The 22,446-nt window shown below is 38.6% G+C and overlaps 1 protein-coding gene and 1 long non-coding RNA gene across 3 annotated transcripts in view; one reads left to right on the top strand and one right to left on the bottom strand.

Moving 5' to 3' along the window:
- The window catches only part of LOC103476779 (VPS10 domain-containing receptor SorCS3-like), a 63,390-nt gene that overhangs the window by 23,592 nt on the left and 17,352 nt on the right, over nucleotides 1–22,446 (top strand). For both annotated transcript variants that reach the window (XM_008429355.3, XM_008429353.3), the window contains exons 2-16: nucleotides 890–957; nucleotides 4,207–4,306; nucleotides 5,235–5,393; nucleotides 5,523–5,596; nucleotides 6,439–6,503; nucleotides 10,342–10,460; nucleotides 13,791–13,880; nucleotides 14,083–14,262; nucleotides 15,350–15,496; nucleotides 16,378–16,480; nucleotides 19,480–19,556; nucleotides 19,666–19,757; nucleotides 20,555–20,662; nucleotides 21,874–21,991; nucleotides 22,113–22,246. In XM_008429355.3, the coding sequence (XP_008427577.1) occupies nucleotides 890–957; nucleotides 4,207–4,306; nucleotides 5,235–5,393; nucleotides 5,523–5,596; nucleotides 6,439–6,503; nucleotides 10,342–10,460; nucleotides 13,791–13,880; nucleotides 14,083–14,262; nucleotides 15,350–15,496; nucleotides 16,378–16,480; nucleotides 19,480–19,556; nucleotides 19,666–19,757; nucleotides 20,555–20,662; nucleotides 21,874–21,991; nucleotides 22,113–22,246 (1,634 nt within the window). The remainder of the gene's footprint in view (nucleotides 1–889; nucleotides 958–4,206; nucleotides 4,307–5,234; nucleotides 5,394–5,522; nucleotides 5,597–6,438; nucleotides 6,504–10,341; nucleotides 10,461–13,790; nucleotides 13,881–14,082; nucleotides 14,263–15,349; nucleotides 15,497–16,377; nucleotides 16,481–19,479; nucleotides 19,557–19,665; nucleotides 19,758–20,554; nucleotides 20,663–21,873; nucleotides 21,992–22,112; nucleotides 22,247–22,446) is intronic.
- On the bottom strand, nucleotides 6,510–13,763 carry LOC145555228 (uncharacterized). The gene is made up of 3 exons (XR_014091333.1): nucleotides 12,318–13,763; nucleotides 8,777–8,833; nucleotides 6,510–6,648 (listed from the first exon to the last, which is right to left on the bottom strand). It is a non-coding gene; the product is annotated as an uncharacterized LOC145555228 (long non-coding RNA).

The raw sequence follows: 22,446 nt of genomic DNA, 5'->3' as shown, positions 1-22,446 counted from the left end.
ACTGCATGAGGCTGATGTATATTGGTGAAGAAATGTGCCAAACATGTCCTATCCAGTTGACTTCATTGGGTGTAGAGAGATAACATGTACTACAGAGGCAGTATAATTTCAACAATTTGAGTATAAATACCCCTTGAAGTTTTTCATATTTTGGAGTCTTATAATCAAATGGGATATACTGACCCATTATATTTGGTATTTCTCATACTGATTTGTTTCAATAGTCTTTGAATGATCCAAAATAAGTCACCTTTGGGTAATTTTGAGGACTGTCAGAGAACATACAGCACACACGCAAAAGCTAACACCCAGAACACACAATCCCCTACTATGGATCATTGGATGATTTTGTTTGTTAAGCTATATCTTCTCTTCAGCTGAAGAGAAGATGAATGGAGCAAAATACAGGTCTATCCCAGAAGAAAATCTGCTAGAGTCTCCAAAATAATTGAGATGTTGGCAGAGGATCACTCTTTAGCAGAAAAACTAAACATGCAGTCAGAGATACAACTGACTGGTTTACTCATTCTTATCATAGGAAGTCATAGACTTAAAGCTAATTATAATTAGCTAAAAGTCTAAATCTCACAAGGACATGCCTTCTAATCTGACTGAGGTTGAGCTATCTTGCAAAGAAAGATTTGTAAAAAAAAAATTGAAATCTCTAATGTGCAAATCCAACACAGCACAAGGCAGCTCTGCAAAGTGTTGACAGAAAGAGGGCTTAAGTACAAATGTTCCCCACACATTTCAGATTTATATATTTTTAAAAATTGAATTTTGCTTTAGCTTCGTAGTTATGCTCAATTTTGAGTTGGCATATTAAAAGAAAATCTGTTTGCAATGTAACAAAATGTGAAAAATCCATCTGTTTCTGCTGCTGTTGCAGGTGATCCTGATTTTGACTAAGCTCTATGACTTAACCATGGGGACCGTAACCGAGAGCTCGCTCTGGAGGTAGGTTTTCCTAAATTTAATCAGAGCTGTTTTTATTTTTCAGTATAGACATATACAGGTTAGGGCACCGGGCTTAAAAAAAGAAACAAACAAACAAAAAAAAAACAATAAGAATAATATATTCATGGAGAGCATAGCATACTGTAAGTATGATTTATAGTGCTCTCCCTCTCTAGGATATGAACAATCAAGTTGCAGTGGAAGCCACGGTGAAGTATGTTTTAATAAAGCGTTCTGAAGTGGTTAAGATTGAACCATCCTCCTCTCTGCTTCCTGCAGCCCCATAAATAAGTCGAGTGAGACTGCAGGAGGCTTTTAGAGAAGACGCTACCTTCTGTCCATCATCAGCACAAAAACTTTTTTTGAAAGGCTGTTTCTGAAAGATAAACCGGATGACTGATCTGAGAGCTTCTTTGTTTGGATCTGTGGTGCTTTTCCTCTGACCTAGAAACTTTCTGATTGACTTTTTGATTGATAGTCATCTGTAACCTTTTGTTTCAGCAGCAATTGACATGCAATCGCTGCTATATAGTCATAGCAATTTCATTCCGAATGTATTAAAGGGTGAGTTACAGTGCCCTGTCAGGTCATAAATAAGAACAGAATTCATTAAGGATTATACCACAAAGCCCAATACTGTCTCAGATATGCCTTCTCTCACCTCTCTACAAGCCTGCAGAAAATTCATTTCTTTCTGAAATACGCATGAAAAAAAAAAAAAAAAAGACCATCGGTCCGGCAAGCAAGAGCCTTAAATTAATATCTGTTTCTCCAGAGGCATATGCACCCACTCTACTTACTCCCTTTGAAATTCCATATTGTATGTAGGAGGTATTCCATCATCAAGGTGGTTCCTGTAACAATGGCCTTCAAGCAAATTAGAGTACCTCAGGGGTCCATGGAGATCTCTTAGTAGAGGCATTAGAAAAGCAGTGATCTCCATGTTACGAAAAGAAAAGAGTGAATGATTTCCTTGACAACACCATAAATGATTTATGTCTACAGCTTCTGGGCCTCTGCTTGTGGCAAAACGCAGCATGCAGATCAATGGGCGATATGCATGAGCTGGCGAAACACGCCTCGATTCCCATTACGTTTCCAGATGAAGCCGCACATTGTAATCACATCGTTTAAGAGTTCCTCAGTCAGAAACAGACAAGGAGCACTTAACGCTCAAATACAAATGTTTTTACTGGTCGCGGTTTGTGCAAACAAATCCCAACAGGAACAGTTCAAGTTAATGCACAGACAATGATAGCAGACGGTGGGTTCCCATCCAATTATGCGGCAAAATTACATTCGGAGCCACCCAGGTAGAACTGAGAATGTGGCTTGGCCGTTTGTGGAGAGAAGAAATAGGAAGCCATGAGTGACAAAGCACATTTGCCCTTGTCACTGGAGTCACCTTAGTGAAGTACAGGCATCTTTAAACACTGCTGTGGATATTTTTATTTCATTCAAACACAGGCATTTTAATTAACAACTGGCTGATTTCTGCATTCACATATTTCACACAGCGACCCATTCAATAAAAGTTTTGATTTTTGAAAACTTAATTTATTTTGCTACATGAATTCACTAAGTGAAACACATAATATAGACTGATATACTGTATTATATAGACTGATGTTTTGAAGTCTCTGGTTAAGTTATTTATGATTTTCCTTTTGCAGCTCATGAAAATGCAACATTTAGGAATAAAATATTACATCAGTCCAATAAAAATATGTTTAATGTGGTCTTGATAAAAAAAGCTTAATATCTGCTTAAGTATTTATTTTTCAACAGGTATTTTTAATTTGACAAACAATCCTCATCGCACATTTTCATTTATTGAATATAACTCTGTTAAGAGATTTGATAAATTTAGACTTACCATAGTGTAGAACAATGTACTACTACAAAGATGACCTTAACACATTGCTAAAATTCATCTTTATTCAAGGTTTCATTTTCAATGCAGAAAACTGAGTCATTGAAATCTTTTGGCATTCATAGTTTTTTGCACTGTCAGAGGATAAAGAAGATGTGACCTCCAATTAGTTCCGGTGGCGTTATGTACTATCGCACAGTCTTAAAACACATCCGAAATGTTTACAAATGCTAAAGAAGTTACATTTTTTTACATAATAAGAAGATCCAGCATTCTTGAAGCCTAGTTGTGGTTCTTTGAAACCAATTTTTTGGTTAGATTTTAATATTTTAATCTCTTTTGCTAGCTGTTTTGTGCAGTACATTCCTTATTTCTTTTCAGTTCACCCCAAAAGTCTTCAAAAGGATTTATTTTGGAGGGCTGTTATGGACATAGTGGATGGTTAATCTTGTGTCAGGGGAACAATTTATGTGTTGATTTGTTAGAAATCATTATGCCACTCTAAGACCCAGTTGACAACCCATTTTCAGTTTCCCATCAGAAGACACCAGGTGTTTATGCAAAATTTGCTGGTGTTGCAAAGAGTTGATGAGGCTATTTACTCTAAGAAGGACTTCCAACAAAGGTCTTTGGAAAAGCAACCGGCACACACCATCACAAATCAACACTGGGTTTTTCAAAACTGAGATTCTGTTGCTAAGATAAAAACAAGAAAGGATTTTTACGTGTCTTTGCATGTGGAGAGCGTGGGGTATTCACGTCACGTCAAAATGGCCTAATTGCTCGAAAACAGTCATCCTAATCTGATTTACTGTTGTACCATTTTTCCAGGCACTTGGAGATTATTTTAAGTAGTGCCCTAATTGGTTGCTGATATGACAGAAACTTAAATCATATCCGGATGAAAACAACTATGATCTGAAATGCATCAGTGGAAGGAAAGTTGAACCTTTGCTTTTACTACATCACAAAAACCAAGGGTCTATCTGGAAGCATTACGTCAAAATTCTGGGAAAGCAACCATAAGGGGCGTAATAAATAATTTGACAATTGTTTGCCTTACTTGATCCATAACTATAAGACAATTCAGAGTCCAAACAAGAGAAATCATGACAATCCCCAACAACAGCAACAAAAGTGAAGACATGTTAAACTACAGTTAGTCTCTGTCAGATCTGTTTTATACCTTAAAGCAACATGTTGCCTGAATGTCAGAAAATCCATCTCTAATTGTATGGAAAGCTCTGGAGAGACGCTCTTGATAAGAATAAAATGATTTACAGTTAACTGGCTAAACATGGCAAACCTGAACAGTGGTTCTCTAATGGATGTTTTTTTTATTATTATTATTGTTATACAATGTTGTTTCTGTTCAGATCCACTGACTGTGGCAGCACCTACACCAAACTCAATGATAAAGTGACCTCCAGGACAGTTTTAAGCTACCTGTATGTCTGTCCTACCAACAAGCAAAAGGTCAGCATTTCCCTCTGACTTTTACTTCTGTCAGATGTTCCACAAGTCATTCTCAATAAATTAGAATATCCTTAAATAGTTCAATTATTTTGGCATCTTGATTCAAAAAGCGATGTTCATTTATGTAACTTTAAATTCCTGCCACAAAGGGTGATACATTCTAAGCCTCTATTTCTGATAATTTTGTTGAACGCACAGTATTCAGTTTCTCAGAAAATTTAGAAACCCGTGGAAATAGATTTATGCTGCAGAAATACTGCTGATTTAACAGTTGTCCAGCGAACAGTTATTAATGCTCTCCATAAGAAGGGTAAGCCACAAAAGGTCATTGCTAAAGAAGCTGGGTGTTCACAGAGTGCTATATCCAAGTATATTTATAGAAAGTTAAGTTGAGGGAAAATGCTGTTAGAAAACTGTGCACAAATTACAGGCATTACTGCAGCCTTGAGATGATTGTCAAGCAGAGCTCAGTGAAAAGTTTTGGGAACATTACCGAGCTGGAGCGAGTGCAGGTGAGTCAGTTTTCACTTTGACATTAAAAGGTTTTTTGTGGGAAAAAAAAACAACAAAAAAAACCCCCAACATTTTGTTGATCATGATTGATTTGCAAAGAGGGTTAAACATTCAAGGGGGTGAGAAATTTTTATAGGCACTGTCATTTTCTGAGAAATTGAATTTTTGGTTTTCAATAACACTATTTATCAAAATGAACAAAAATAGACACTTGTCATATACTACTTTGTAATTAAAAATATGATTGACTTGCACAATTACTTTTTTAATTACAGAAAAGAAGATATCTATGGTGATATCCTAATTTATTGAGATGCTCCTGTATCTTTATTTCAAGTTTTGCTCAACCATTACGTTCGTAGCTCTTTTACCCGTTTCTAATGCTTTACCCCTTGCTCGGCTTCCCGTACCATAGATATTGATGCTTAGTGACCCAGAGGTAGAGAGCGCTGTTCTCATCAGCTCAGATGAAGGGGCCAGCTTCGAGAAGTTTCCCATTAACTTCAACGTCCTCAGCCTCCTCTTCCACCCTGCACAGGAGAACTGGATTCTGGCTTACAGTCATGACTACAAGGTACATCTGGGGAAAAAAATAAAATAAAAAATTCACAATGAAATGTTGCTTTTATTCTCACGTGTTGCTCGTTATCATCAGCCTACTTTTAATGTGTGAAGGAGTGGATCAAAAAATTTTGTTTTGCAGCTCTACAGCTCAATGGACTTTGGGAAGAAATGGCAGCTTGTCCATGAAAACGTGATGCCAGGCAGATTCTACTGGTATGAGTTCATGTTTTGTCCTGTAATTGATCACTGACACAATTACGAAGTTGATTGTAAACAGATGAATCCAGTGATCTATGTAAAAAAAAAAAAAAACCTTACCGTCACAGGAGTCAAGCCCAAAGCTGATTACATCCCTGTCACGTAGGGCTGATATAATATTGTGCCGTCTTCTCTGGAGCACAAACACAACATGCTGTTTTTGTTGTTGCTGCCGTTTAGACGTCTTTACTGCGCAGGCACAAGGCGGCGAATATTGATGAGTCCGTTTAGCGGGTTGGTCATGGTATGAGTCCAGCCAACTGTGTTCTTGTTTTTATTCACAAAAGAATGGAGGTTGGTTGGAGGACGCCCTCTCCACATGCGTGAACAGTCAGATGTTTCATAAATTAGTGGAGCACGGTGGGTACGGCACAGCCCGAAACAATGCATTATTATGTGCTCCTGAATGCCATTCCTTGACGCACATTATGTCAAAAAGTTATTTTTCAAATCTGCTGCAGCTGCCTGCAATTTCATAACAACACCCATTTGCCGTGGTTGGTATTTATGGGAGCAGTGGACGTTTTGTCACCTCCCTTCTCTTGTTGTTGCCCCTGTTGACGCTTTGGTAAATTGAGATTAGTTGCCACCGCTGGAGCTAATTTTACCCTGAGTGATTTACAGGAGATAAAAATGATATTGTTATGGGTTTCTGAGAACAACAATGTCTGTCTACTGCTGCTACGATCAACAAAGCTTTCTGTTCTTTTCTTCTAATTCTCATTTATCCTTCTCGTATCCACCAAACCCTATTTCTGTTCCCTTCCATTCCCTTCTGCTCTTCACATTCTCTCAAGGGCGGTAATGGGGCTGGACAGAGAATCAGATGTGGTCCACATCGAGACGCGCATCGCAAAAGGCCGTGAGTGCTGCACTTCAGTTCGCTGCTGTAGCAGGACCCGCAGGACCCCTTTGCCTCTCATTTAGAGAGAGGTCACGGGCAAGATGAGACCTGTTCTGCTGCTCAGATTGGTCCCTGAAGTCTCGTAGAGCTGAATAGGTGTCTCCTGGAAAAAAAAAAAAAAAAAAAAAGCTCAGAGATTTAGCAGGTTGATAGATGTTTCCTCTCCTTAATGTATCCCCCGTGTTTCATCGGCTAAAGCTGAGCTCCCCCGTTTCTAAACATTGTTGCATATTTTGTCAAACCAATTAGAGGGAGTTTCCTGCCTCAGAGAAATATGCATAGTCTTTCTGAGGGGAACAAATGGGAAGTCAAATTAGCATACAAACTCCTCTTGTCGTACACAATAACATCCCAAACTGTGATATGCCTGGCAAACATTGGATATACACTTCTGGTCAGAACTTCAGAATTTCAAGAGCATAATTCAGAATACATTTAGAAATAAGTGCAAATATAAATATTAGAGATGTGCCGATCAGGTTTTTTCCTGCCGATACCGATCACCCATGAGGGCCGATCACCGATATCGATCACATAATTATTATTATTTTTTTTTTTTTTTAATCATAAACACTACCGGTTACATTATGTGGAAAAAGGAACCATGAATTCACCTTAATTTAGACAAAAACTTGTTTTTAATAACTTTTTCCAAGAAGAAAACTAAACAAAACAGGCATTGTGCAAATTGTACTGCTATCGGTAATACTATCTTTAACAGACTGATAACATATGAAGGCTCTGAAGAGGCTAAATAATGCAAAGAGAAAAAATAAAACCTCTCAACATTGCCAAAAAAAATTCAAGCATAAAACTTAACATTCAAAGGCAAATACAGGTTTCATTACAATAAACAATCCAGAGTTACTGAATGAAAACTTCCTGATAGCATGGCGGCTAGCTGATTACTGCTAGTTCTGAGTGGCTGTTTCTGACTGAGCGGAGTAATTATGCAGAGCAGGGAGGAGATCGATTATTTTTTTTTGAGATTATCTGTCTCATGTTAGGACAGCGAAAGTTTTAATACGTATGTAAAATATATTTTTTAGGTTAGATGCTGCAGCTTTAAACAGAGGTTCGGTGTGAGAGTCACTACCAGGTGGAGCAGAAGCCGCACTCCGTCTGTGAAATATTACTACCTGTAGCGCGTAGCAGCGGTTCAACAGCGAGAACAGAACCACCGTCTTACATCGCAGCTCGAAGACTTAAATAATTTTGCGAGTTATTTGTTTAGCTTTCTGACCGTCATGCTAATCCGGGTGAGTGTTTGTAGCTGCGCTGCTTTATCTGCTATCTGATTCTCCCTATGTCTTTTTTACTACAGTGAGCCTCGATGTAGCCAAACTCTGTCAAGTATGGTATTGTTTTTATGTCGTATTAGCTTTGTTGTGTTGATGCATTTTGACGTGCTTCAATTTTCCGCCGCAACACGCAAACTTCCCCATTCACTCAGTGCGTTATAGTTCCACATCGCTTAGGATTTGTTGCTGCGCGTTTGCGCAGTGTGAAGGAAAGAGGAGACCAGCTGCACAGGCAGGCTGAGAAATGAGATGCAGGTGATCGGTATCGGCAACAAGAGCCAATGATCACCGATCATGCACTTTTTCACGAAAATCGGCCGATTATGACCGGTGACCGATCGATCGGCACACCTCTAATATATATATATATTTTTTTTAAATGAAAATTCTTTAAAAAATGTAGCTGGACCAGTGACATGTTGAGATTTGTGGTAATGCAGCAGGAAGCAAACACCATGTTGGTTTTTTATTTTTACATACAACGTGAAAATGTGACACAAATAATACGTAAAGTGGTGAAAATTAATTGCACAGAATCTGTCTCCCCTAATACCACCCATCAAACAATGTCTCATCTCAGAATACCATCTTTGAGGGGAAAAACAAAGCAGAGACTGGGATGGATGTAGCAAAGAGATTAATGGTCTGCAAAACTCCATATTAATGTGCAAGATCTATTCCTCCTAATTGATTGTACGTACATATTCATCCTCTGAATATCAGTTATTAAAAACCACAAAACAATCTTTGGCCTTTGAGATATTTTACTGCTGCGATTGCTTTATTTGAAAATGAAGCTCATATGTCTGTTCTCTACCACCAAAAAAAACATTGATGGACATTGTCTTAGTCCTTAATATATTGAGTGTTTCCTTTTCAGTTCATGAAACAGCAGGGAAAAGGAAATCTGTTTTTGCTCTGTTTTCTTACCTTTCTATATGTGCTGATGTGTCTGAGAACAGAAAAAGACCTTTCCATTGACGATGTCTGTGGTGTCACAGAACAGCAAGCAGGGAAAACAAAATAACTTGTTCAATAAGGCATATCCACACAGACAACAAAAAAACAACACATTTTTATCTTTATGATCAGTTTGGTCAGGAGGTGTTATTCTCCCATTAAGAACTCCCCTGTTTCACAACGCATAAGCAAAGTAAGAGCATGAGTCAGCATAAAGGGTAATGCATCGAAATACTCTTAAGTGGGGTCAAAATATTTTTTAGATGATCAATAAGTCTGGTCGATATGGCTGAATAATGCATCCCAAAATAAACATTTATCAGTCGGCATTGATAATTATTGATTAGCTTTTTGCTTTGTATATCCAAAGTACTGCCAAGCTAGTGACATGACTTTCCTCTTTTATCCTTAATTTTTCCTTCCACTCCACCCTTTTTTTTTTTTTTTTGTTATTATTTTTAATCAGTTACTTACGACCTCACCCGTACTGAATGTATTCTGTGAACTGCGCAGACTCCAAGTGTGCCGTCTGCGGACAGTTGAAATTTCACAGTCAAGCGTACAGATTGTCAGTAATTACAGATTCTTTCATTTACCACAATGGATACCTTCAAGTTCAGTGAGCTAGCTGAATGGTCCATCAGGTCAGCCACCGCACAAATGTCAGTGCTGCAGAGAGCGACAGTCATGCTACGCCTCCTTGGGACTGGTTACTCTCAAAATTATCAAATTGGTGTGCAAAATACTGCTTCCTGCCAAACAGTTTCCTGTGTCAGTAAGTGCATCACTGAGTAGATGTACACAGTCGTAAAAACAGACATTTTTTTCGGACGTGTCCAACCTTCGCTTCGAGTCCAGTTTGAGCATGTACGGACCTCTGAGGAATGAAGTGTGTGGGAGCAACATGAAACTATTACTACGTATGTAAAGCAACTCGTAGCTGCTAGCTTAGCACAGAGAAAGTGGGTTTGTTGATACGTCACCAACCTTGTTTATCGGGGCCGTGAGAGGGTGAGCGACTAAAGCCTTTCCTCTGCTTACATCCCCAGAATTGCGCGTGGTTTTGCATCCAAGTTCAGTGAAATGTTATCCAAAGTATTTTCTAATGATATTGATCATCTTTTATGATACACATCGTTGTAGTTTTACATCGAGTCAATGACCAATGGATGCACAACGTTTACTACATTTTCTAATCATTGTTTATAGCTTAACTTTTTATCTCACATCTTGTATTTTATTCATTTCATTTTTAATTTTTTTTCTCCACATAATCTATACAGAGCTCATTTCTAAACATTTATGAGAATATATGTTTAATATTTGGCACATGTCAGCCAGCTACTGCCTGGGATAGCACCAAATTAGAAAAAAAAAAGTAGGACTGAACTCAAATTGGATGAATTTATGAGCTAGTAAATTTAGAGTGGATTAAAATCATAGGTACTGCCTAGCACCTCCAGTGCATACAAAGTAGAGTCTAAATGTGAATGGTATTAATTTACTTCTTATTGATTTCCTTTTGCCCCCTTCAGGAGCTCAGTATGTGAAGTGCAGAGCCCAGAGATGCACAGAGGGCGACAGACAGTACCTCTTTCCTGGACACGTAGACACCAACTCCCTCGTTGTGCAGGACGAATACGTTTTCACCCAGGTTTGCATTGCAACAGATTACTTGTCCTCAATCTCAATAGCTGCCTTCATCTTTTTACTTAAAGGTTACTGCCTTGGTGAACTTTGATTTCTTTTTACCTACTTCTTTGTTTTTATTTTTGCTCCCTTGTGCAGCCAATTTACGCTTTTCCATCAAACCCCACATAATGGCTTTTCCCAACACACCTGTTCCCCGCCGGCCCGATATGTGTTTTGATTACGTTTTTTTTTTTTTTTTTTTCTCGTTCGTGTCAGGGCACGCTTAGGCGTTTCGGTTTCTGCACAGACATAATCCAATCCATACCTGGAAAAAACATCTTTGTTCTCCATGAGCACATGGTGAAGGAATAATGAAAAGACAGGTCGCCATCCTTATTATCATTCACTCTGACTTTGACTCCAATTAGACAACCACAGTCAGGGTCATTATTAGAAATTTAATTTTCCAATGTCCTCCATTGTCATTGATTTCCTTCCACTGGTGAGTAATTTTCCATCATGATGGTCAGACTTAATGCATTTGGTCATCCTTGTTTGACTCTGGGTAAGTTTCAGTGAAAGCTGTTTGTATTGGCCGCGCGTTTTCATCGCACACGAAAAATTCCTTAACGGTTGGTATTTATTCCTATGCAGTCGAAGATTTTATCATTTGATGCGTTGCTACGGACCTGACTGAAACTGAGAAGCGGTGAAAGAAATCACGGCATAAACTGTGATTCAATAAAATTCTGAAATTGCATTTAGCTGAGGTGAGATTGACCACTGAGACGGAGGCAGGCGCGGGGAAGATGCTGGTGAATATAACTGGACAATCAGGGAGAGAGTGTCTGCACGGAGCTACGGTGGCACAGATGACTTTCTTGTGACTTTCATTGCTTGGGGCAGTTGGATTTAACTTGACAAAGAGTAATGAGGTTATCGATTGGGGTACAACAAAATAAGCCGTCTTCAACACCTCCAAACTCTCTTGGGAGGGGAGGAACAGCCAAGTGCAACATCCTCAAAAATGTGGCCTGGGAAAATGCAGCTCATTGATTTTCGATAGATTATTCCATTAGAGCCCTAATGTAGTGTGTTCGGGGACAAACACCATCTTTCTAGTTGATTAGAAAATAAGCAATCAAGTACTGTTGGCCTGCGTGTGGATGGGGACAGCGGTAGCGCGTTAAGATATTCAAGATGCGCTGTAGATAAAGCCAACTCAATTTTGGATGGCTCGTCATTTTAGACTAATTGAGGTGGTAATATTAATTTCTGTTTTGCTTGTAATTTTTTTTTTTTCCTTCTCAGCCTTCAACGCTGCGGCGAGCTGCATACACGTGCAATTGTTTTATCAAATCAGTCATGCATTCTGAATTAATTTGCTTCCTTCAGGAGATGTTTCATTTCACAACAGTTACCTCCCAGATAAACAATTCTCTGTAATTGTCTGGAAATTCAGGTGCATTAAGATTTTCAGATAATTATCAATTGTCTCATGTAATCAGGAAGCATTCTTAACATCTACATTTAACTATGCAGCATAAAGACAACTATGAACATGCAACAATTGTCATAAAAACTACCTTCACAACTCTGAAGATAACTTGTGGTATTATCTTTTGGAAATACAAAAGGAGACAAGTAAACTGTACAAGCCAAAAAGAAAACGGTCAGGCAATAAACCAGTTACAATTCCATGAGAACAAAACAAAAACAAAATGACTATAGCTTGATGGTATTTATGCATCTAGGACACACATGTCATGAACTAGTTACTCACAGAAAAGTGAACATTAACCTTGCTGTGACCATGATAACATAACATATTGATTGGAAGAGCTAAAACACCTTTCTAGGTGAAAAATAGAAAACTTACAAAAACAGGAACTGGGCAAACCGGACATGAAGCCGGTACCAAGAGACAGGCAGGTAACGGACATAAATATGGGAGGATCCAGTAATGAACAATGAGAACCTATATACTGAGGCAATGGTGGAAAGGACAAAACAATCAGAAGGTCTAATAAGAGCTGAATGGAGAACAGCTGAGCTGAGGAGAATCAGGTGACAGTAAACAGCTGCGGAAGGGAGCACGATGCCTGGCTGAGGAAAAGCGTAGAAGAACCGAGACTCAGCAAAACTTTATATAAATGGAGAAAAAAATTAACTTGTCCCACAGAACAAACTTCCAACTCCCAGGGAACAGAAGACGGTAACGAGGAAACTAAATACAAAGGGAAATGAATATATAGGAAGACCTTTAAAGCAATAACAATGAAAGTAAAAATATGGCAAGACCTGATTGGCAGTAATTAAGAACACAAACATAAAGATCAAAGTAAGTGCTCAAAGCACAAATGAAATCTAAAACTCAACACCCAAGGATCATGACAATTTTAGGTTAGTAAGAGTGTCAATAGCGTTCTTTTTATTTTTTTTGCATTGTCTTTCCACGCAGCTGAGTTTGTCTTTATTGGGATTTTTTTTGGTAAGCATAACAGATGTTTTTAAACCAGGTCACTGGTGGCACACAACAGCAGGTGGGGGACGGGAGATGTTGAGCTGCTTTGTGAGCACTATAATAGCATATGCATTACCGAATGGAGTTGTAAACTAAATGCTGTCTAAATACATAATTGTAATTGGTACGTTAGTTGTAGTTGCAAACTGGTATAGAAAAACTGACCTGATTTTTCTTTGTTTGTTTCCTGGAATGAAGGGGAAGATTCTGAGTTTTTGTGTCGTCGTTGTTGAAAAAAACTACTTTGTTTTTTTTTTCTTTCCATCATCTGCTTAAGTTCACTTACTCATGGCATATTGGGCATATTGTCTTGAATTTAAGCCCTTTCTCTCTCTGCACATCCTACATCACGTCATTTAGCAGCATTACCTTGCTTTGAAAAAACTATTTCTACCATTTGAACACTTTTCACATTCTCTCATTTAGCTTGCCAACACTGTTAAATGCCAATCATCTTTTCATCAACTATGATCCAATTATCTGTCACTGCAGAAGAGCAACATTCCCACAGCATGACACTGCCAACACTATTTTTTATTGAGGCGATGGTGTGGTTGAGGTGCTAAACACCAAAAAGTAACTTGGAAAGCATACGACAAAATAAAAAAAGGTAGTATTTGAAAAGGTTCTAGCAGTATAAATACGTGTTTTAACCCACTGTGTATTTTTTAAAATGCACTCATGCTATTAATATCTCAATATAGCTTGAAAATGTTCATCTTCCTTTTTTTCTATCACACGTTTAATACATTTATCCTCCCATTTAAAGATGCCTTTCTCTTATAAGCATCATTGCGTAATGTTTATGACATTTTCTTTCCTACAAAGGTAACCAAGTCAGGACGAGCCAGTTACTTTGTCTCCTACATGAGGGGATCCTTCAGGCAGATGAAATTACCAAAGTACTGTTTGCCGAAGGTAAGCAACAGATTTCCTATTTTCCTTTTTAGTCACAATTTTAACCTTCACTTGTAGAGGACAAAACCATACAACAGATTTATGAAGAAATGTCACATTTGAAACAAGCTGATGACTTCTTTCTGGAGTCGGTTTTATGTTCCTCCATTTGTGCCTGTTATTCTCTGTCTGTCTGTCTGTGCCCGCCTTTCCACTGCTCCAGGACATGCATATTATCAGCACAGATGAGAAGCAGGTATTTGCTGCTGTCCAGGAGTGGAACCAGAACAACACTTACAGCCTGTATATCTCAGACTCCCCCGGCGTCTACTTTATCCTTTCATTAGAGAATCTGAGGACCAGCAGAGGACCTGCTGGTAACCTACTGGTCGACTTTTACAAGGTTTGTTGTCAGCTTTGTTCAAGGACTGCTGCTGCTCCTTTGCCTACAGTTCGTCATTCAGTCATCACACAATTATAACTATCCACCCATCCATTATCTTACACACTAATCCCCAGTGGGGTCGCGAGGGTCGCTGGTACCCATCTCCAGCGGTCAACGGGCAACAGGCCAATTATAACTAACAAATTATCATTTACTTCTTCGTTTATTTATTTATTTATTTATTTATTAAGCTACTTATATCCTAGCATTTTTTCCAACACAGATTGGAATATAAATTTTTTAAATATTTTTACACTAGATTAAAAGTTGTATTTTATGCATTATCCATACCAGTCAAGGGGCAAAATACAATAAATTTTACTCCTTTCTTACTCTGTAGGAGTATTGTTTTCCCTTAAATTTTCCTTATTATAATGTCATGATTTTTAATAAGAATTTCTGTGCCTCTCCCAAACTGAATTAAGTCACCAGCCATGTGAGAACTGCCACCTACAGTAGCCTGGGAGGCAGTTTTCATGAGGTTATAGCCGACCGCAGGAACAAACCAGGTGTTGTGGCAAAAACTGACCGGGTGAAAACGGGTGCGAAGGAGTGCGCCACAGGAGTCCATTCAGCCTGCTTTGAGTGTCTCGTCGAGTTGTTTCTAACGTCTTTAGATTTTTTAGGTAAATTATGTTAACACAAATAAAAAAATATTTAGCTATATGACCAATGTTACAGCAAAGGTTCGGCTTGTTTACTCTTTTCTTTTCCTAAAATTTAGGATGTTCTTCCCATGAGAGTGTCATTCGCATGTTTGGTCAACTCGTTTGTCAGAAATATCTGCCCATTTAAATTTCTAATGTTCATACACCAATCAGAGTGTTGTTTTTATGATTCTTGTACATGAAATCAATTGAAAAACATGATGCTTATCAAAGCCAAAAAAGCAAAACAAAACCCCTGAAAAAGTCATGCAGAACAATTAGCTTAAAATTTTTTTTTTAACAGATGATATTTTGAATTCAATGTTCAAAATGCATTTAGCAACTGCAGCATTTTTATTTACTTATTTTTTTACATTACCTTTTGCTGATCTTTGCAGGTTGAGGGCATAAACGGAATGTATCTTGCCAACAAAATAGTGGATAATCATATTAAGACTTTCATCACATACAACAAGGGACAGACATGGGCTCTGCTGCCAGCGCCAACAACAGATGTGTCAGGAAAAAAGCTTCACTGCATTTTGGTAAGTTTGAGCCTTTTAGACCAGAGTGTACGGATGCTACCGTTCATGTAAGATTGTGACACGTATAGTTCATCAAATGTTTTGACCTAATCAGTTATGTTTAGGATCAAATTTTTTTTAATTGCACGACCAGGTGCCAGCTTTAGCATTAGCATGACTTTTTGGCTGCTAAATGGATGAGGGAAATATTCCTATTATCGGTGTAAGGCACAGAGTGCCATTGCGTTTAATTTCTGAGGTCCTGACTTTCCATTAACCTCTGTGATTTCAATTTACTACCTGTAGTCACGTCGGACTAATGAATTGTAGATTACACAGAATTACATTAAGGGCCTGTGTTGTTATTCAGCCAGTATTATGGGATCTAATCCAGCCAGTCTGTCCTGTAGAGAGAGAAAATGTATATTATTCAGTTAATAGCAGGTTGCAGTCGTTCTGTGTGCTGCACAAATGACCACTCTGCTCCTGTCTGCTTCCCGACCCACCCGCCGCCCCCAACACAGCAGCTTCAGCTCTTTGAAAGGCTGTATTGATGTTTTTCAGTTTGCTTCAGTCTGGAAGATGAGTGAAATGATTTGAATCAATTTTGCCAGTTTTATCAGTGCATCTTGGGGAATTTTAATTACATGCCTTGTTTGCTTTGGAGTGAAACAATTCGAATGCCCTCTGTGTCCTCTCAGCTATTTCCTGTTTTTATTCTGGGAGAGGAAATGTGGGGGGGATCAAAGTATCTTTGTTTTATAAATGGTCTCTGAAAATGTTAGCACTTTTCTCTCAGTGGGAAGATTCAGAAGAAAGGAGAGCTAATTACAGCCGCCTCGGTTAAGATCTTGATACATGGTGTCTCAGCTCACCCGTGTGCTGTGTTTTGTTGTCGACAGCCATTTTGCTCGTTGCATCTCCATCTGGAGATGTCAGAGAATCCCTACACATCTGGGCCCATCACCAGCAAAAAGTCTGTCCCAGGAATTATTGTGGCCACAGGTACAGTTTGAAAATAATAATAATAATAATAAAAAATAGATGTGCATTTGAAAGCAGTGAAACTTCACACATTCTTTTTTCCCTCCCGTCAGATGAATACATTGCTGCTGTGCAACAGCAGAAATGTTCAAAATAAATTGCACATTGCCCCCTTTCTGTCACTGGAATCAGATACAGAAACTTCGGCTCCCGAATCTTATTTTTGTTGAAAGGTGAAATTATTTGGTTGCACTAAGACACAAGTGTGTCCTCCCAAACTGAGACTGGAAAATGAGGACACACAAACAGCTTTGGAAAGTAATGATTTTATCAGCTGATTGTGTGCATATAGAAAACATGACAGTGGGTCTCCGTTGTGTTAATGCAGTACCTTGGAAAAACATCAGTCCTCCTTTCATTTTTTTGTATTTTAGCATATAATAACCAGCATGTTTGATCTATTTTGGTGTTTTTTGTTAACAATAGAAATCAGTGCATAATTGTAGCATTGAATAAAAACTTATATAAATAATAAATATGTATTTAGTTCTCCTCAGATTTTGTCCAACAACCCTTTGCTGCATTTGCACTAGGGATGCGCCAATTTCCCTAATTTTGGGAAATCGGTGATCAGCTGATTTTTACATGTGAAGCCGATCTTAATCATCGATTTTTATGTGCCTCGGCAAAGGTATTTAAATCAGCGGTTATCTTCTTCTAACAGACCGGCCCACCAGATTAGGTCTATATGTTTGCAGTTAGCAATAGTCATCTCAGTGTTGGCAACTCATCAACTTTCTTGCTACATTTATCAACATTTTAGACAAAAAAGAAAAAAAAAGGTATCGGCCAAAATCGGAATCGGCAGATCAAGATTTTTAATAGATCGGTAATGAGTGATCGGCCAGAAAATTGCAATCAGTGCATTCGTATTTGCACCTCTAGAGACTAGAATATTTAGTAATTATTATTTATAAAATAGCTTAATTTTGGTCAGATCGGCTGAAGAGTATCCATGAATGTCAGGTTTGAAGCATTGTCAAGGATTCTGAATTAGATCCAGGTCCAAGTCATTCTAATATACCAATATGCTTGGATCTAAACCTCTGAATCATAATTCTGGGTGTACTTTAGTATTGTTATCCTGCAGGAAGACCTGAGAATCGGGCAGTCTCGGGTCTTTTTTTGTTTTACAGGTTTTCTTCCAGGATTGCCGAGTGTTTAACTTAATCTAATCTTCCCATCATCTCTGACAAAATACCCTGTTATTACAGATGTGCCGATCAGGTTTTTTCCTGCCGATTCCGATCACCCATGAAGGCCGATCACCGATACCGATCACATAATTATTATTTTTTTAATCATAAGTACTACCGGTTACATTATGTGGAAAAAGGAACCATGAATTCACCTTAATTTAGACAAAAACTTGTTTTTAATAACTTTTTCCAAGAAAAAAACAAAACAAATAGACTGAAAACATATGGAGCCTCTGAAGCGGCTAAATAATGCAAAGAGTCAAAATAAAACTTCTCAACATTGTCAATAAATTCAATTATAAAACTTAACATTCAAAGGCAAATACAGGATCCATTACAATAAACAATCCTGAGTTACTGATTGAAAGCTTCCTGCTAGCATGGCGGCTAGCTGATTACTGTTAGTTCTGATTGGGAGGAGGCAGAGAGATTGATTATTTTTTCAGAGGTTATCTGTCTCATGTTAGGACAGCGAGAGTTTTAATACTTATGTAAAATGTATTTTTTTTAAGTTAGATGCTGCAGAGGTTCACCATTTCCTGTTTTTTGCATTTTTTTGTTTTGGATTTCCTGTTTTTTTGCATTTTTCCTGTTTTTTTGTATTTCCTGTTTTCCTGGTAGTGACTCTCACACCGAACAGAGATTTCTTTTAATTGCACCTGGTAGTGCACCTGGTAGTGACTCTCACACTGAACAGAGGTTCGGTGTGAGAGTCACTACCAGGTGGAGCAGAAGCAGGGAAATATCTGTGAAATATTACTACCTGTAGCGCATAGCAGCGGTTCAACAGCGAGAGCAGAACCAGAGTCTTACATCGCAGCTCAAAGACATAAATAATTTTGCAGGTTATTTGTTTAGCTTTCTGATCGTCATGCTAATGACGAGTGTTTGTAGCTGTGCGCTGCTTTACCTGCTATCTGATCCTTCATATGTCTTTTTTACTGCAGTGAGCCTCGATATAACCAAACTCCGTCAAGTATGGCATTGTTTTTATGTCGTATTAGCTTTGTTGTATGGATGCATTTTGACGTGCTTCACCCCATGTGCTTCAATTTTCCGCCGCAACGTGCAAACTTCCCCATTCACTCAGTGCGTTATAGTTCCACATCGCTTAGGATTTGTTGCTGCGCGCTTGCGCAGTGTAAAGGAAAGAGGAGACCAGCTGCACAGACAGGCTGCAAAATGAGAAGCAGGTGATCGGTTTGTGTGATTGGCAACAAGAGAACGTGATCGGCAATCACCGATCATACATTTTTTCACGGAAATCGGCCGATTATGATCGGTGGCCGATCGATCGGCACACCTCTACCTGTTATGCTGAAGAAAAGCATTACCACAGCATGCTGCCACCACCATGATTTATGATGGGAATGGTATGTTTAGAGTATTAGTTTTTTCTACATATATAATTTTAGTCTTGGCCAAAAGGTCTTATTCTTATTCTCATCTGCTCAAAGCACTTTCTACTCATGTTTAAAATTGAATTACACACAAATGGACTCCATTTACTAATTAAGTGATGGGCAATGGGTTTTTGTGGGGTAACAGAGTAGAAGGCAGCGTTTACATACGAAATCCACAATTTTCAGATTTCTACATGGATAAATCCAAAAACAATGCATTGGTTTTTTTTCCCACTTCTTAACTCATGCACTACTTTGTAGTGTCTGTCCTTCACAGAAACCCCACTATCCCCCAATAAAACATTTAAAAGTTTGTGGCTGCAAAGCATAGAGTACACTTTGTATTTTCTGTTCTCAGGAAACATTGGAAATGAGCTGTCCTCTACCAACCTTGGGATGTTTATAACATCAGATGCAGGGAATAGCTGGAGACAGGTAAGCGGCATTTATAAATTTTGTGCTAAACAGATGATGTTTTTACATCAAATGAAAAAGGAAAGCATGCAATGTTTTTTTTTTCTTTTTCTTTTTTTACCGTATTCAGATTTTTGACGAAGAGTACAACATTTGGTTTCTTGACAACGGAGGAGCTTTGCTTGCGGTTCTTCGTGCGGCAGTGCGTATTAGACAACTATGGTGGGTATCGCATGCATGTTACAAGCAACCAGGAAGTGTAGGTTTGAGGGCGTAGTGGAAAATTACCTGAATATAATTTTGAACTGGGAGGGGGGGATGCAGGGACTCTGGGGTTGGGGGTGGTGGTACAGCATATGATTACACTTAATGTTTTGAAATGCTGATGGCCCAACTTTATGTGATTATTGTATCGCCACTGTGGCTTCAGAGCTGTCATTTCCAGCAGAAGAGAGTGTGTTACAGCTTTGTACTCTTGGTTGGATATGAAGGTTTGAGTGCTTTTATGTAAATGAGAAGTGGAGCAGGATGGAAATATGAGACTCAGAATGCCCTCATAAGTCCCTCATTGTGGGAGCTTTGTAACACTATCTACTTTGATGTCCCTGCACACTACAATGCTGTCAAAAGTGATTAAGCTCAAAGAAAGGTGATTTGAAACCCCCCTAAATCTATTTCTGATGTTGGAATCTGAGTCATACCTTTCTTTCTGATGTTTTGTCACCTTCAAACATTTACCTGGGCTGAGGGACATTTGTTCCTTTGTTCAGCTGGCTGTCAAGTTAATTTTTCAAAGTGAAGAGAAGCTATTGGGCTCCATTTTTCAAACATGGCAAAAGCTAAATGACCTAAAATCTTTTATCATATTTCACTTTTACCTGTTTCCCATTGTATAGCTGGTGTACGCACCCTGTTTGATAACATCTGCATGGAATAAATAACACATTTTCCATCTTTAGAGAGATAAACAGGAGTACAGGGGTTTTAATGCACTGACAGATATTGTCTTTGTTATGCAGGATCAGTCTTGATGAAGGGAAGAAATGGGATCGCCACAGTTTCTCCTGGGTGCCTCTGCATGTGGATGGAGTTTTAATGGAGCCTGAGTCTGACAATCACATTATCACGTAAGCAAAGACTAACAGGTACAGCCCAGGAGGATGTCAGGGTTTAAGATTGAGCTCTTCAGCGGGTTTAAGCAGAGATTTTTCCACAGGTGTTCCACATTAAAATGTTTCCAGCGTCGTTCTGCACCTCACAGTAAAAGCACTTGTCTACCGTTTGTATCGGAGGTTTCCTGCCCTGCTATGTTAAACTTGTGCTCTGTGTTGTTGGGTGGGTATGTATTATGAGTCTGAGGTCTCTGGGGTTTGGAGCTTATTCAGTGATTAAGACTCTCATGGTTCAATGCTGTCGGATTGTCTGAGTTTGCCACGCTCTTTATGTGAACGACGAAGGTGAAAGTGATGACTACTGCAGACTATTGTACTGCAACAAAATCCACTTTAGTTACACTTTCTATTGCTGTGACAAAATATCACAGCAATAACATTTTCACAACCCTCTACTCTGCTAACACTAAAGAAAATCCATACAACCAACTACATCCAAAACTCACCTTACAAATAGATGGAGGCAGTCACTGTGTAATTAAATCTTGATATAAATGTTTTGTTGTTTACAAACAGCATCATGAGGACAGAGTAACACACCATATAATTCATTTGGTTTCTTCTCTGCTCCGATTAGACTAAAGTTGGACATTTTGCCCTCATAGAATATGTTTGGTGAAAACACCATCCTCACTCTCTTGCAAGGTGGTGGCAGCATCATGCTTTGGGTATGCTTTTTCAACTGAAAACTGTTCATCTGTCATCATTGCCATCCAACCTAGAACAAGAGGGAGGGTGACAGTGCCAAGACCCTCCTCTGGGCTTTGATTGGTTGTTTCTGAATGTGTATATTTACCAGTGTATCATTGCAGATGGCTGTAGGACCACAGGATATTGATTTTTTTTTCAAAGACTACCTGTATCAAATTAAACTGTATAAGAATAGATACAATTTAAAAAAATATGTAGAAGATATGAGTTTTTTTTTAAAGTTACCTTTTGCAGCTTTGAGCCCACATTTCATTTTACTAATTAATTTCGATTGATCTGATGTATTTAATATACTTAAATGTGTGTGCTTTCGTCAATTTTAAGAATGGAAGGGGTCTTTTTTCACTACAGAATTCAGATCTACACATTAAGACACACAGATTTCGAAAAGTGTATTTCTACATCTCGGCATGGTTTCAGTTGGAAGTCAGAAATTTCCTATAATCTCCTTGCAGCTTTTTTGGACACTTCAACCACTATTCAGAGTGGCAGCTGATCAAGATTGACTACAAGGGTCTTTTTAGCAGGAGATGCATGGATGGTGACTATCAGACATGGTCCCTGCACAACAAGGTAACAGACATATTCTTGCATAGTACGTTGGACATGTTCACGCATGTTCCTTGAAAAATTGTCTGCTGTTGAATTCACGCTCTAAAACAATCCAAACACAATTTTCCTTATGTAAAAAAAGGGAGAGCAGTGTGTGATGGGTGAGAAGCAGAAGTATATGAAGCGACGGCCTGGCAACCGTTGCATGTTGGCTCAAGATTATTCCAGGATCTACTCCTCTGAGCCGTGTCCCTGCAACGCCTATGATTTCGAATGGTGATGACCGTTTTATTTGTATTTCTCTTATTTTGTCCAGAGAGGTCTGCAGAGTGTAATTTTTTTTAATGTGTTTTCCAATCAACTCATCACCAAGCATATTTTATTGTATGTAATTAGGCTGCCTGTTGAAATTTGTAAGAGAAAGGTATCAGCCTGAAAAACTTACTATTTTCATACCACAACATAGTGTGACTGCA

Source organism: Poecilia reticulata, chromosome 15 (assembly GCF_904066995.2).
Source record: "Poecilia reticulata chromosome 15, P_reticulata-male-v2, whole genome shotgun sequence".
Classification (NCBI taxonomy): Eukaryota; Metazoa; Chordata; class Actinopteri; order Cyprinodontiformes; family Poeciliidae; genus Poecilia; species Poecilia reticulata.
This window is presented reverse-complemented; position numbering and strand designations above follow the sequence as displayed.